The following is a 14,776-nucleotide window of genomic DNA, read 5'->3' as shown; positions in this document are numbered from 1 at the left end:
GTTTGCGCATTTCGCCCCCATCGAAATGCGGCCGCCGTGGCCGGGATTCGATCCCGCTACCTCGTGCTCAGCAGCCCAACACCATAGCTACAGGGTGTCCCAATTAACTATCATGCACCAAGATTAAGAAAGAAAACCATGCGTTACTCGAAGAAAACCTAGTGCTTATTGTTTCCAGTACAGTGGAGTAGCCGCTAGTAAATTTTTCGTTACTGATATTTAATTAGGTAATTGTAATTAATTATCTAACTTGAGACATACTATCATAATTATCAAAGTGTCAATGAGGCGTTTGTAAACACAGCCAAGGGACATCTAACTGCGGTATTATAAGCGACGTACTAATTGCGTCTAATGTTTTCCGACTGATAAATCAACCTTGCGAAATATGGCGAATACCACATGACTGCACTCCCACCCGCTGGAATATTCGACGCTGCCTTTTGGACCTCGACAGTTCAAAAACCGTACAAATACACAATATACAGAAGGTTATACACAGCTACCAAGGTACAGAAGAAGAGCTCTTTCGAGAGCTCCAAAAGATGTACGTTCGAGATTCGGAGAGATATCGACTCCCGGATTGCATAGGTATCGAGAATCCTGATCACGATACGCCCACTACGGAGGCAGATGTCAGATATGAACTTACCAGGCTCAACTGGAAATCTGCACCAGGACCTGATGGGATAACCAACAAAACAATCAGAAACCTCGACGATGCATCCATCCTAGCTCTCACGGACTACATGAATAACTGTTGTGAGCAAGGTGGCATTCCAAGTCAACGGAAATCAGCCCATCTAATCTTTATACTGAAGCCTGGAAAGAAACCACAACTGACGAACTTAAGACCCATATCACTATCATCCTGCGGCCGTAAACTCATGGAACAATGATAAAGTTATATCTGTCATTAAAAACCTTAATAATAGCTGCTGGTGTGACATAGATGGCATTCAAATAAGGCCTATGAAGTATGTCGTTGAAACCATAGCGCTTGTTCTCACAAATATATTTAACTTATGCTTAACTACTGGTACATTTCCTCACAAAATGCAGACAGCTAAAGTAACGGTCCTGTTTAAGAAGGGAGACCGCAATGATTTAGGAAATTATAGGTCGGTGTCTATAATCCCCATTTTCTCTAGAGGATTTGAAAAAAATGCTGTACATAAGGTTGTCTAAATTCGCGCATAAACATAACCTTATTTCGCCGAGTCAGTTCGGTGTTTGTAAAGATAAATCTACCGATTTATCGCTCCCTGAACAGAAGGACAACATTCTATAACACAAGTTGAAAACAAAGCCTTTGTTATGGGGAGTTTTGTAGACTTTTCCTAGGCTTTCGATTTAGTGAATCACGACGTGTTTCTAACGAAACAGAGCGTTATGGTTTCATGAACAGGCACAAATGATTTTCAAATCATATTTGTCGCATAGCAAACAGGTTGTTTATTTGGATGACGCGCTCTCTGAAATCAAACCTGTGCTCTGTGGTGTTCCACAGGGCAGTATATTAGGGCCTTTGCTCTTTAATCTATACTTAAATGATATCAAACATCAACCCCACCGCCAACTTTGTTACACATGCTGATGATACCAGCGTCTTTTTGTCTGGAAATGGCATAGTCACCTCGTTCATGCGTGGAATGACACAATGAGTACTGAAAAAGTGGTCCGACTCTATTTCCATGCGCATAAATAAGACGAAACAAAAGCCGTCATATATCGTTATAACAACAAACCTCTTTATTGCAGCTTGGATATTGTATTAAACTCAAGACACATTGATAATGTTGACCAGTTTAAGTGCATGGGCATAGTTTTCTTCCGCCAATATGTCATGGGAGCCCCATGTATATCATATTACAACAAAGTTGGTACAGATAACAGCAGTGTGTCGTAGGAGCTGTCGGTCGTCTAAGATATATCTTTCCAAAGTCTATAAAACTACTGCTAATAATTCCATCTTCTACTCCCACTTAAATTATTGTCACTTAGTATGGGGCACAGCAACACTTACTTGCCTTCAGCGTACATATATGTTACAGAAAACGTTCCTGTGCCACATATTCAATGAACCCTGGCGGCACCAAGCGCTAATCTATTTCTTACGAACCCTGTAATAAAAATACATAACTTGTACAGATACCGTTTGAGGGTTGCAACTTGGACATCGTAGAAATATAAAATATACCTGCGTAATCTTGGACAATTACATCCTCTGGAATCAGTTAACTCAACAAGAAGTGCGGAAGTCAGTACCTACACTCGTTTGAATTTAGGTAGGGAACGTTTGAATTATATTCTTCCTGCCCTATTAAACCGATACGAGCGTAATAAGTTGGACCTCTTTAGTTTATCAAACAGTCACCTGCGTGTCTTTTATGTTACCGACTGCGAACACCCTTTTATTGTGCCTGCAGACCTTGTATAACCTTTGATTGTTTTGTTGTGCTTGTTTAAAATTGCTACATAACTTGTATATTTTATTGCTATGTACATGTGTTACATTAAACTTGTATAATGTTTGATTGTTACATACCTGTATTATGTAAAACTGTGCCACTTACCTAGTGCTAAACTAAAAGGGGCTGCGGCTTTGTCAAGCCGTGTACTACAGCTTTTTTCTGTAGCTCCTCTGCATTTTTTTTTTTTTTTTGCAAGGCAGAAATAAATGAATGTGAATTTGAACATGTGGTTCTGATATGCCTCACGAGATACATGGATGATGGAGGACTTTACGCACATACCATGGTTGGATTTCAACCGAAATTATCTACGCAGAATAGTATGCTCAAACTGAAACATCAGATTGTAGATGAAGGTGCGAAAATTCTAGAGACCAAGGCCATACTAGGGCTCGACCTAACTAAGGCCTTTGACACTGTCACGCACAAGGCAATACTACAAAATCTCCAACAGCTGGATGTGGTACGCAAAACATACGCGTACATCAAAGACTTCTTGGCGGATCGTACGGCAAAGATTTCAATTGGCGAAACCCCATCGGAGGCGCTCAAACAAGGTAATAGGGGTACCCCACAGGGTTCAGTCCTATCCCCCTTTCTATTCAACGTGGCAACGATCGGTCTTCCTGCGAGACTCGAAAAGGTAGAATGACTCGGACACAGCCTACACGAGGATGACATCACCCTGTAGGTGGCGGCTGGAAGCGATGGGCATGTGGAAAAGATCCTGCAAACAGCAGTAAACACGGTGAAAGACTACATCAGAGACAAGTGACCGATATGTTCCTCGCAAAAATCAGAACTTCCGCTCTATAGACCCACATGCAGGGGTCGAAAAAAGCATTAAGGAAAGGCCGGGCATTGTGGTCACAGTAGAAAGCACCAGGAAAGCGATAGTGAAGAGCCTGAGAATACGGGAACACCGCATATCCAAAAATGGCCATAATGGAGAAACCATTAAACTACTGGACAACAGCGCTCAACAAACACTCAGGCTAATAAAGCGGATATCCAACAGGAACTATGGCATGAAAGAGCACAATCTCATCCGATTAATAGAAACATTCGTAATCAATCGTATCGCATATGTGATCCCTTACGTTAAGCTCTACGCTGCGGAGAAAGCCAAGATAGAATGCATCATTAGAAGGGCGTATAGCAAGCCTAAGGGCTTCCGGCAAATACGTAAGACGAGAAGTCCCTGGCTCTCGGCGTGCACAACACACTATACGAATTTATTGAGGCCCTGAGAATGGCGCAGTATGAAAGACTCACACAGAGTTTGACGCGGAGATACATCTTAGACGACATCGGAATAACCTAGGAAGCACAACACGGACTGCGGAGATATCCCAAGGAAAATAAGGGAACATCTCTCAGTACCCCCAATCCCCAGAAACAGGCACCCGGAGTTTTACGAAGATGGAAGAATAGCAATAGCGAGAGCTCTCCTCAAAATATTCCGTAGTGCCAGGGACGTAGTCTATGTGGACACGGCGGAGTACACAAATAGAGTATGTCGATAGTTGCTACGAACCTAGAGGGTGACTCCAGAGTTAGTGGTACTGTAAAAATAGGAAAGAAGCGGAGGTGGCAGAGGAGGCTGCCTTAGAACAGGCAATAGCCTCCACGGAGGCTAACATCGTAGTCAGCAACTCCAAGACCGCCGTCAAGAACTATGCCAAAGGAAGAATCTCGCAGGAAGCGCTAAGAATTTTAACCAACTTTCGTGAAGATCGAGATGTTCCCATTATATGGGCACACGCACACTCCTCCCTTCCAGTGAACAAAATAGCGCACAACCTGGCTCGAGAACTAACGGACCGAGCAGGTGACAGGCAAATACTGGGAACGGAGAGATACCGAATGGCCAGCTTTAACGAGATCACCAACGCTATAAATTGGGAAGGGCCCACATCCCCTCGGCACACTATTCGCCAAGTAGACGGCAAGCAACGGCATGGCGCCTCTTACAAACCGATAGATATCCGAGCCCAGTGGCTTGCCACCGCTACTACCGGGATCTTTACACGGATAGGATGTAGATTCTGTCAAGGAAGGGCGGACCTACAACATATGGTTAGGGCTTGTCCTAGGACAATTACAGAGAGTAGAACACATAAGACGAGGATGCAGTGGCAGACCGCGTTGCTCAGCTGTGCAACGGAAAACCAACTTAAGGCAATCCAGCCGCCCGAAGATGCCACCAGGGCCCAAGCGCTCGAGACCGTCATCTAGGTAGAGAAGCCTAGGTCTCATAAATCTGCTGTACTAAAACAGTTTATTCCTCCTCCTCAGCTATTCCTCTGTTGCTGAACTCGTTCCCTGCGGCAACAGCAGTATCTGACAATCGACACCGCCATAGTCTGAGCACGATGATGATGATGATGTACATCTCTGTGATGCACACAACTTCGTCATAACCTGCTACAGTATTGTCTGTCGTGGCCTCCAAAATACCTGCACAGGCGGCACGACTGTCGTAGTCTGCGAGGGGCGCAAAATCTTGCGCAAACTGCCAAGCGCGATCGTTGCGCAATAGCGCAGTGGTTAGCGCGTTCCGCACCGACTCATCGAAGTACACATTACCAGAGACACGAGTTCGAATATTTGTGGTAGGCAAAACTTTGTCCTAAGTGCGCAAACGATTATTTGGCTACCTCCGCATGTTCCGCCGACGTTCGTATATGCAACACCTAATGGGCTAAAATAATGAAACCATTGAATACCATGTGCTCTTCTATCAGCAGGTGTTAAAGTACTTTAGATATCTGTGAGGCTACTTTACATGCAGCTATCAGGTTGTGATATATTATATCACAACGTGGAACAGAGCTGCGACTACCTTGTAGCGCAAACTGTCCTGCATCATAAACAGGTTTCTGGTGCACAGATCATGTGCAGTGCATGCAACGCAGCTTGTTGGGCAAGGAATGTTGGAAATTTATGATCACTTCCACGTTAACTTTCTGATCATTAAAATAAAATTGTTTGCTTGCCGCTATTTAGTTTTCTCTAAAATTTCGCAACTAGATTTCATTCCTTTTTCATACTGTTTCATGAAGCACTCGGCAATCTTTTTCTTCTTTGTCCATAATTTCAGTTGCACACTAGTGGTGAAATCAGTCTTCAAGCAGCTCACTTCTACAATTGCAAGGTTCGCATACAACGAAGGTATTGCCTATATATTTTATGTAACGTGCATTCAATGATGCCAAGTGCTTCAATGAACAACGGAGACCAAAAAATGTGATTTCGCAGTAAAATTCAGCAATAACAAAGCAGTAATAGGCGACTATATGAAATTTCGTAAATCTTTTCATCATTTTCAACATTTCACTAGAACTTGAGCAAGCCTAGCTGAAATGAGCCTTAAGAATAAGAAAGTATGACAAGGTGCAAACAGGTGTTCTAAAAAACTGTTTATTTGTTTGTACAAAATACTTTCTCAAGCAGTTTTCAAACCACAAGTGTGCTCAAGTATTGGCTACAAATTGAGTCCGAAGAACAATGGGCTAAACAGTGATTGCAAATGAGTATTGGCACCTACAACAAGCCACTAGAAAAAAAAACGGCTAACAGCAGCGAACACCAACATAAAACATTGGCGCAACAGAAAAGCAGAACACTCATGTCTTTGGATACATGCGACTTTCAGCAACACATTCTTCTACATTGTATGCAACTAACAAATTCTCAGTCATGGAACTAAGACACGCACCTGCACGATATAGTTGGGCAAAAAAAAAGTACACTGAGTTAAAAGTAAGTGGCACACACCGTACAGTTTACTACAAAGTTCTTGCTTGGATCCAGGGTATACGAAAAAAAGTTAGTATCCTCAAAACAGCAAAATGGATGCTGTAGTAAACTAGTCAACAATGATTCCGTACTGTTCTTTTTTTAAGAACAGTTTCAGCACTGGTAAAAGACTAGACTATATGGAGAGAAAAGAAACAAATGCAGTCTAAACAAACATCAACAAAAGCTTAAGCAGCTTGAAAACAGACAAGACAGAATGGCGACACATAAATAGGGCCTCAGAAAGTTGAAAGCATCAACTGAAACCTCACCGTGGCAGTTTGGCACTTTTAAGACACGCACAGCTAATGCTTTCATAAGTGACAGCACACTCCTAACATTTGTATACGGAAAAAATGTGCAGCTGATAGCAAAAGTGTTTGGAGCATGGAATAAGCATAAAAGTACGCTTTTCTTGCAACTTGACCACTCACCCAGGAAACCCAATGAGCAATGTGATAGTCACGTGTGGAAATATTCACCACACATTTTGATTCAAGGTCAAATGCATCGTCTGCAATGAAATTTTGCTTTTTCTCAGAACCCATGCTCTGAAAACCTTTGCAGTTAATGTACCGGTGAAGATAACAGCACTAGTGTTGGATAAGGACAACTCCTGTACACTGGAATTTTACACGCACTATTTCAGGGCACGAATTTGCAATATTTTTTTACAACAGACTCTAATGTAGCACAGGATTATGCATGCATGCAAAGATCTGATAAAGTGGCAAAATGCGGCATTGCACATACCAATACATTGTGTTAGTTGACGTTAGCAATATTGCTAGAATGTCATAATATATAAAATGTTTACTGACCTTCTTAAGCTGTATGTTCTGCAAACTATAGTAAAAGCACACATATCCTTAACATGCAGTCATTGTGCATGTGCTCGGTGCAATTTGTCAAATAAAAGCATGAAAAATAGAAACCTTGAATAAAATATTAAGAAGCCTTTTATGAAGTTACAGTGAAGTAGTCTAGCATAGTACAACAAGGAGCAAGAGGTGATTGCTTAGTCTATGTTTATCGTTCCTTATGGCTATTCGATAGAAATTGCTGTCACATGGCAATGAATATGCCAGGTTCATCTTAGGATTACAATTATTTACTGCAAAATAATTAGGCAACATTAATGACAAAAGATGCCTGTCCTTACAAAAATCGCTACATTTAAATCATTCAAACCCTCCGACAGAAAACACTACCCAGTGTTTCAGAAAGAAAGACAACCCAGAAACGCACAGCAAAGCTGGCCCACACCAAGAAACAGTACTTGCTCAACACAGACTTTGTGACAACAAATAGTCATTGCCTTGACATGCTGAGTGTGCTATGATACAGCATGTAAAGTAAAAGGTTTGACTAGATGCAAGAATGGCAGTAGCAGCAATTAAATTCAGAGACAAGTTCTTCACAAAAGTAGGGATGAAATAGTAGGATATGGCATTTTAGCAAGGTCATTAAATGGTTGCAAAGCCATGATAATCATCATATGAAAAAGTGACGAAGGGTGTTTAAACCACAGTGCGATAAAGAAAAAAAAAGATGGTTGCTTACTCTTTAACAAATGCAGACGTTATGTCACCTAGATGTGTCATAAACCCCAGTTTACTATTCCAAAAAATGACACTAGCACTGCAACTACATGCAATGACTTCAATTGTATGAACACTGCAGTTTGATGCAATATTTGGCTTATGCTGATTAATCAGCAAGAAATAAGGAATTGCTCAGAACAAGCATTCATGACATAAAAACACAAGCAAAAGCTAGGAATTAAAAGTACTCAGTACATCATAGCACAGTGCATCATGTAAAACGTGGTAAACCTTGCACATTCATCTTGAATTCTTTAAAAAGTACAAGTAAAAATGACAGTAGCAAGGACATTCAGTCATGACAGCTCCAAGTCACATTATGATACCAAACAACTTTCCATGAGACTCTTGAAGGCACGTGTAAAAAATGTGGCTTTCCTATATTGTTGTCGCACAAACTACATCCATTCATTTTACAGTTCTTTTGCACCATGTGAGACTGTCTTGGGCATGTTAAAAATGCTGACGACAGAGCTCTTTTAGCATGCTGGCCAGCATTGCAAGAGGAGCACAAGCTGCTGTGGTAGCACTATGATTATGCAAAAAAAAAAAAGATTGCATGACTTCACCACAAGATCCAGACGTATTTAAGAAAAACTAATTCACTGACAGAAATTCACAGACGATCGTTAAACTGTCAGCAGACTTCATGTACCTTGCACAGATTCCTGTGTGTTGCAGCCATCATGAAGATTCAAAAACACCTCAATTTCATAAGACTTGCTGAAAAGAAGAACAAAATCTAGAAGCCTCTGCATTAAATGTATGAGTGCACATGGCCACATTACAGCAAATAAGGAAAGATCCTGTCTTCAAGGGTCCACAAAAGAGACCATAATGTAGCGCGTTCCCTTTGTAACCGCCAATCCTTCATGGTAGTGTGTCAGGCGTCCAGGGTGCATCAAAGTCCAGCCACGTTTCAGGTCTATGACACTGCAGTTGTACCTTAGAAAGTGGCAGCCACCACCCTGGAATAAAATGTACATAAATTTGCACTTTAGCTTGCACAAAATTTGGCCAACTTAAAGGGTCCCTAACAAGGTTCTGTTGAAAATGTTGGTTATATATTAGAAGTTAAAAGGCATCGTCCCATTAATGTTCTACCATAAGAATTTTATTGTGATATCCATTATACGCACTCCAGGCGCATTTTCGTCACCGCCGTCGTTGTGATGTTTCGTATAAAGTCCAAGGGCGATAACACCGTCGCTGCACGTCGCATGCTGTATGTGCCAGTGAAAGCACGTGAGGGAAGCCGACCATTGCGGCTCAATCTGGCGCTCGCAAAGGAAGAAAGCCGAGAGCAAACGAGTCATCTTCCATCGTGCGAAAGGCTGTGGGGAGACGGGAGGGAGGTAGGGGGCGGCGTTGTTCTTCGGCAGGAATTGTGCATTTTACAACCGGGCGCAAGGAGAACTGATGATTGTGACTCAATCTCGCGCGCTATATATGGAGGAAAGCATGGAGGCAGCATGGGAGGGAAGGGGGCGGCTTCAACTCCGCCAACATATGCGTACTTTGCACGGTTGCGCGCGGTCGCTCGGGCCGTATCTTGAAAGGGATCTGCAAATGGCTCATACCTTTGTGCCCACTGTATTCTCGACGCTCTTGTGTTGAAGCAATAGACTGCACGAAGGTCACTTCGGCCTCTGCTGCTACCGCACTTCCTCACATCAGCGTTTTGACAGTGAGTGTCCGCGCTTATGGAATGTGATACGTTCATGTTTGCTTGTGGGTGCTGACACCATGCTTGTTAATTCAGTTAGTAAGCGAATGTTACAAATTTATACGGCCGATAAAACTACTATCCTTACATTGTATCGCTGCCTACTAATTTGCTATCACAACTGATGTTTCACCTTTCGGGCAAAACTGCGACTCTTTGAAGAAGGGTTTAGAAATAGTGGAGTCAGATAAAATAGAGGGAAAAGAAATGGAGGTTAACTAGAATGAAAAATTTTGTTTGCTACCCTACATAAGGAAATGGGAGAGGGGAGGTAGAAAGATGAGAGAGAGAGGCAAGGAGCACCGACGCAATCACAGCTCGTCCCTATTGTTGCTGACTGTCACAGCACAGTATCATTGTAGTGCACAAAAGCACCAATTCAGGCTACAGTCGCTTGAGCAAGTCTGTTGTCCATAAAAACTTCAGCAGTGCCTTTTTTTTCTCTCAGATACGGTGGCTTATGAGGTAGGCACTATAAAGTGATTTGCAGAAGTATAAAACTGTCGGAGACAGACGCACATGGAATGTGAAGTGATTGTATGAGCAGGCATGATACCTTTTTTTTTTTTTGCAGCAGAGGTTTTCTCAAAATGCCTCAACTAGCGTTCACAAGTGACAATCCTCACTTGCCTTTTCACATAAGCTGAAGGCCCCCACAATGTTTATGTCATGATACCCACCTCCCATATTTCCTTTTCCCTGTCCCTTGTTTATCTGCAGCACAACGCCCTTCTTGTGGTGGATTTGTGTTTTGTGGGTGCCTCTGAGTAGTTCCTACTGCTGCTGACTATTTGTGCACTGCAGGTGGTGCTTGTGGCTCGGAGGCAAGTGCCTGTGACATTGTCAGTGCTGGTGGTTGGAGCAGCTCCTTCGTGAAGCAAACACATGCTTTTATATTCAGCTGTTCAGGCATTCAGCTGTCTTTGCAGTCTACCTTGGAGCAGTACTTTGCAGAAATGATCGTCACCATGTGCTCTACTCCTTGTGCTTGTTGGTTTGCAATGGCTAACCTGGTGAAACGCCTTCAACATATTCACACCGACCTGACAAGAGATTATTAGCATCAAAAACGAAATATATAAAATCATGGTTCAGGTTGTCTATTAAGTTGACATTTATAATTTCCCCGAGTTTTCCCTGTTCTCCCTGAGTGCCTTTGCAAAATTCCTTGAATAACACAGAACATTGTTTTATGTCAAGACGGGCTGACACTATGTTGCCCAGTGCTGTCACTCTCTAGTAATCATGTCAAAAAATAAAAAGTTACTTAATACAGTTTTAATGGCAAGGAGTAGTGTTTATTCAAAAAGGAAACAGAAGGGAGAGGTTCATAAAATTTACAATGAATCAAACGTCTTCAAAAAAAAAAAAAAACATGGTAAAACCCACCGCAAATCGAGTCGGAACATCCTGAAATACAAATAAAAAGGAGATGCATACGGAAGCAAATATTTTCGAATATGAGCTATTTCTATTAACTTATTGCAAGCGGATTGCATGGTTTGTCACAAGTGAGATTCTCTCTGAACAGCTGGTAAGTCAATCTCAACTATCTTGACAAACTCTCAGCTGGCACAGTGTTGCATTTCACTGCTTTAGAGTTTATTTTGGTATGGCTTTGGTATTTTGGTACCTGCTTGGCGTCAGCCAACGCTTTGTTTTTTCAGCTCAAGTTTCTTCGAAGGAGTAGTGGCACGCTTCCTATCCCGGTCACTCCCAAATGCTTAAGTCCTTTCTGTCCTCGTTCTCCTCCCGCCGCACGTTCGCCCCACGGACTATTTGAAGCCTCCTTTTGGTCAGTTGTACAGCCAACGCCCTATTTTTCAGACTCCCTATCGGCCGCGAAAACGTCCGAAAAATCGGGCATTTCTAAAAAATGAATGCGTGTCTTTTACTGCCCTTAAACTCTCAAATCGCCAGAGGCACATCTGAAAACTCTTTGAAGGCCTGCCAGTACACTTATTAGGCATATCGGTGCTCGTAGTGTGACAGGAGATGGCGGGTGCACGCGTGTATATTGAAGGAATGCATACCGTTTGCCGAGACAACTGCCTGTTCCCACGCTTGTTATAACGCGGAAAGGAGGGTGTTATTCAGGTCCCTCAAGAAGACAGGAGTTCCTCACAGCTCTCTTCAGGACATTGTTTTCCCGCGCGGTAAGCGGTTGTGTAGGAAGGAGGTCTCTCGCCTTCTTTTAAATTACCTACAAGACACGGATTGGGCCTCCGCATGGTGAACTGAGGAGTGACCATTTGTAATTGTGAGGTCTGTGTTTGATTATGTGATTTATTTATTTTAAGTGTCGCTACGGTGGAGCAATTGCCGGCAGCAACTGCAAGGCTAATCCCACCAGTAGCCTACAACAACTCAACTGTTATGCTTCACCGCAATACTTCTGCGTATGCTTCACCGCGTTACATTCCTGTACTGAGGCGAAGCTGACTTTCAAAAACCAGCATTATATGCAACGCGCCGTGCTTTCCGAGCTTCGAAGCCAATCGCAAGGACCACAAAGGCAAAGTCGGTGCCATTGCTGACAGCTGCAAATTATTTCAATAAAAACACGGCACAGAACGGCAAGAAGCTTAATAGCGAACGTCGAAGCAGCTAGGCCCAGCGTTGCCGCGGTTGTGGTTACGGCTGCAAGCGGATCTGCGTGCGAGAGCGCCGGTTCGAGACGGTGAGGTAATCAAAACGGCGGCGTTGGTGACTTTGATTAATGCCGTTTCGAACCTACGGTAGGATGGTGAAGTGTTCCTTGCGTCCGAAATTTCAGATGTTCTAATACACTTGCTCTATGGGCACGTGGTGGTACCGCGAAGCCGTCCGAATTATCGGGCGTCCGGAATCGGCCATTGACTGTACGTTGGCAACTCCTCCAGCGGACGACACGGCGTCAAAGACGATTCGTAACGATTACTCTGTTACTCGAGCCAGCATTACCGCGAGTTTCGTTCCCTTTCAATAAAATTACAGCTAATTTTCCCTGATAGAAGCACAAATTCCCCTTAATTTTCCGTGAGTATATCCACGCTATTGAAATTCTCTGAGAATTCCCGGTTTTCCAGATCTTCCCAGTTGGGAGACACCCTGTGGTTATTAGTGATATTTCTCCAAGTATTGGTGGTGGAATGTTAGCATGAGAAACGTGCTCAAATTATTAAATGTTTTGAGAAAACACATTTTTTGCAACATGAAATATCTCAAAAGGCATATACAGCTGTGCGATGTAGGTGCAATAACATAAGACAAGAGTACTCCTACGAGGGCACGGTTAGTTCGCGTCACATAAGTTTTTATGGTGAACACTCGATAAATTTGTGTGCACGTGGAGTAGACGCTTACATATCTACTCCTTAAGCCTAGGTTTACTATACCGGAGAATTACAATAAGTGCAGACAATATCAAATTACAAGCAACCTAGAGGAAGACGGTCTGAAGATAGCCCACACTTCAGAAGAAGGCATAGTACCTTATAAATTCACTTACCTCGTAGTCCACACGAGGTCTGTTAAGTGCAATATTAATAGTGTATGTTGATGAATCATGGTGTGGACGTAGAAAGTACTGTTCCTCTGGATGATAACGAACAACAAAGTTCATAATGGCCTTTGGAGGCTGAAAAGTGGAAAATGACACTCATGTGAGAGAAGAAAACACGTTCAAGTAGAGATATAGTTGGTGACCCAGCTAGTGCGCAAAAACCTTCTAGCAAATTTGCTATGCCTAACCACAATATAAATACTCATGACGCTCATCTGAAGGTATTAAAAATTCCTTTCTGTAATCGGCAATGTTCAAAACGAAGAAATGCTTTCAGTACTCGTGTTATAACCTTAAGAGAAAGCTTTACCTTGAGAGATCACATCTAAATACATGGGAGCATAGAAATCATGTTGCACGGCATCTCGTGCACCAAATTTAATAAGGCTCCTTTTATTTATACGGGTCATCCATTCTTTTACAAAAGTCGTTGAATATTACAAAATTGAGAGACAAATAGGCTCAAGCACCAATTTTTCAACGCTGTGATTCAGTATTAAATAAGCATATCACAATTCCATAAACTGCACCGGTTAAGACATCCAAAGCGGGCAAGATCGATGTATTATGCACCACTCTCAAGTATACCTCTAATTTGTTAGTATGAATTTTGCAAAACTCTTATAAGTATTGTGATAACTTCATGTAGGCTGTAAACGCATATATAAAATTTGGCCATTTTAGATGCAGATGCAGTCTGATATCTGTTTTCGGTGCAAGGTTGCGGATTTATAAACTTCGTACTGCAATTTTTATTGCGACAGCAATTACACGGACACTCCAGGCGCATTTCTGCCGTCGCCGTCAGGTTCCGTATAAAGTCCAGGGGCGACAAAATCGTCGCCTCGCGCCGTATGCTGCATGTGCGAGTGAAAGCGTGCGAGGGTGAGCCGGCGAACGGGGCTCAATCCCGCGTGTGCGAGCGAGGAAGACGGGCCGGATGCGCGCCCTCTCCTGTCGCGTGTGAGGCAGGGGGGTGAGGCGAGGGAGGGAGGGGGGGCTGCTCCTTACGGCGCGGCTGTGCAGGCGCCGCATCTTGGAAGCGACCTGCGACGTGGCCGAAGTGCGGGCTCGCCCGGGCCTCATCTTCAAGGCAATGTGCGATGTTTTCAGAGTGCGCGTAGTGCCGGTAGCTTCGTATGTGCTGTGCGTTCGACGTTTCGTTCGCGTTGAAGCGAGAGATGCGCGAAGGTCAATTCGATCGCTGCTGTTGCCGCGATTCCTCACTCCAGCATTTCGACAGCGAGTTTCTGCGCTCATCGAGCGAGATGTGTTTTTGTTTACCTGTGCACGCATGACACCATGCTTGTTAATTTAGTTAAAACACGTTGGTGGGTTAGTTGGTTTGAATCCACGTTAGAAGGAGTAACTGAACAAGGACGTAGAAAGAAATAGACACACAGATACAGCGCTGTCTCCATGTGTTTGTTTCTATCTACTTCCTCGTTCAGTCGCGCTTAACCTAGTTTAGTTAGCAAGCGAATGTTTACAAGTTTATACGGCCGATAAAACAAATATCCTTACTTTGTATATCTATCTACTAATTTGTTACCGCAATCGGTGCTTCGCCTTTCGGGCGAAACGGCGACCTTTTTTTACACTTGCCGATTTGCGGCAATCTTAGTAA

General features: G+C 43.1%; 1 protein-coding gene across 2 annotated transcripts in view; it reads right to left on the bottom strand.

Annotated features, from left to right (window-relative positions):
• Positions 1 to 5,881: 5,881 nt before the first annotated feature.
• Plod (procollagen lysyl hydroxylase) overlaps positions 5,882 to 14,776 on the bottom strand; it is a 175,936-nt gene continuing 167,041 nt past the window's right edge. For both annotated transcript variants that reach the window (XM_050169644.3, XM_050169645.3), the window contains 2 exons: positions 13,096 to 13,224; positions 5,882 to 8,847 (listed from right to left, as the gene is read on the bottom strand). In XM_050169644.3, coding sequence (XP_050025601.2) covers positions 8,692 to 8,847; positions 13,096 to 13,224 — 285 coding nt within the window. In that variant the 3' untranslated portion in view covers positions 5,882 to 8,691. The remainder of the gene's footprint in view (positions 8,848 to 13,095; positions 13,225 to 14,776) is intronic.

Source organism: Dermacentor andersoni, chromosome 3 (genome assembly GCF_023375885.2).
Source record: "Dermacentor andersoni chromosome 3, qqDerAnde1_hic_scaffold, whole genome shotgun sequence".
Lineage (NCBI taxonomy): Eukaryota > Metazoa > Arthropoda > Arachnida > Ixodida > Ixodidae > Dermacentor > Dermacentor andersoni.
This window is presented reverse-complemented; position numbering and strand designations above follow the sequence as displayed.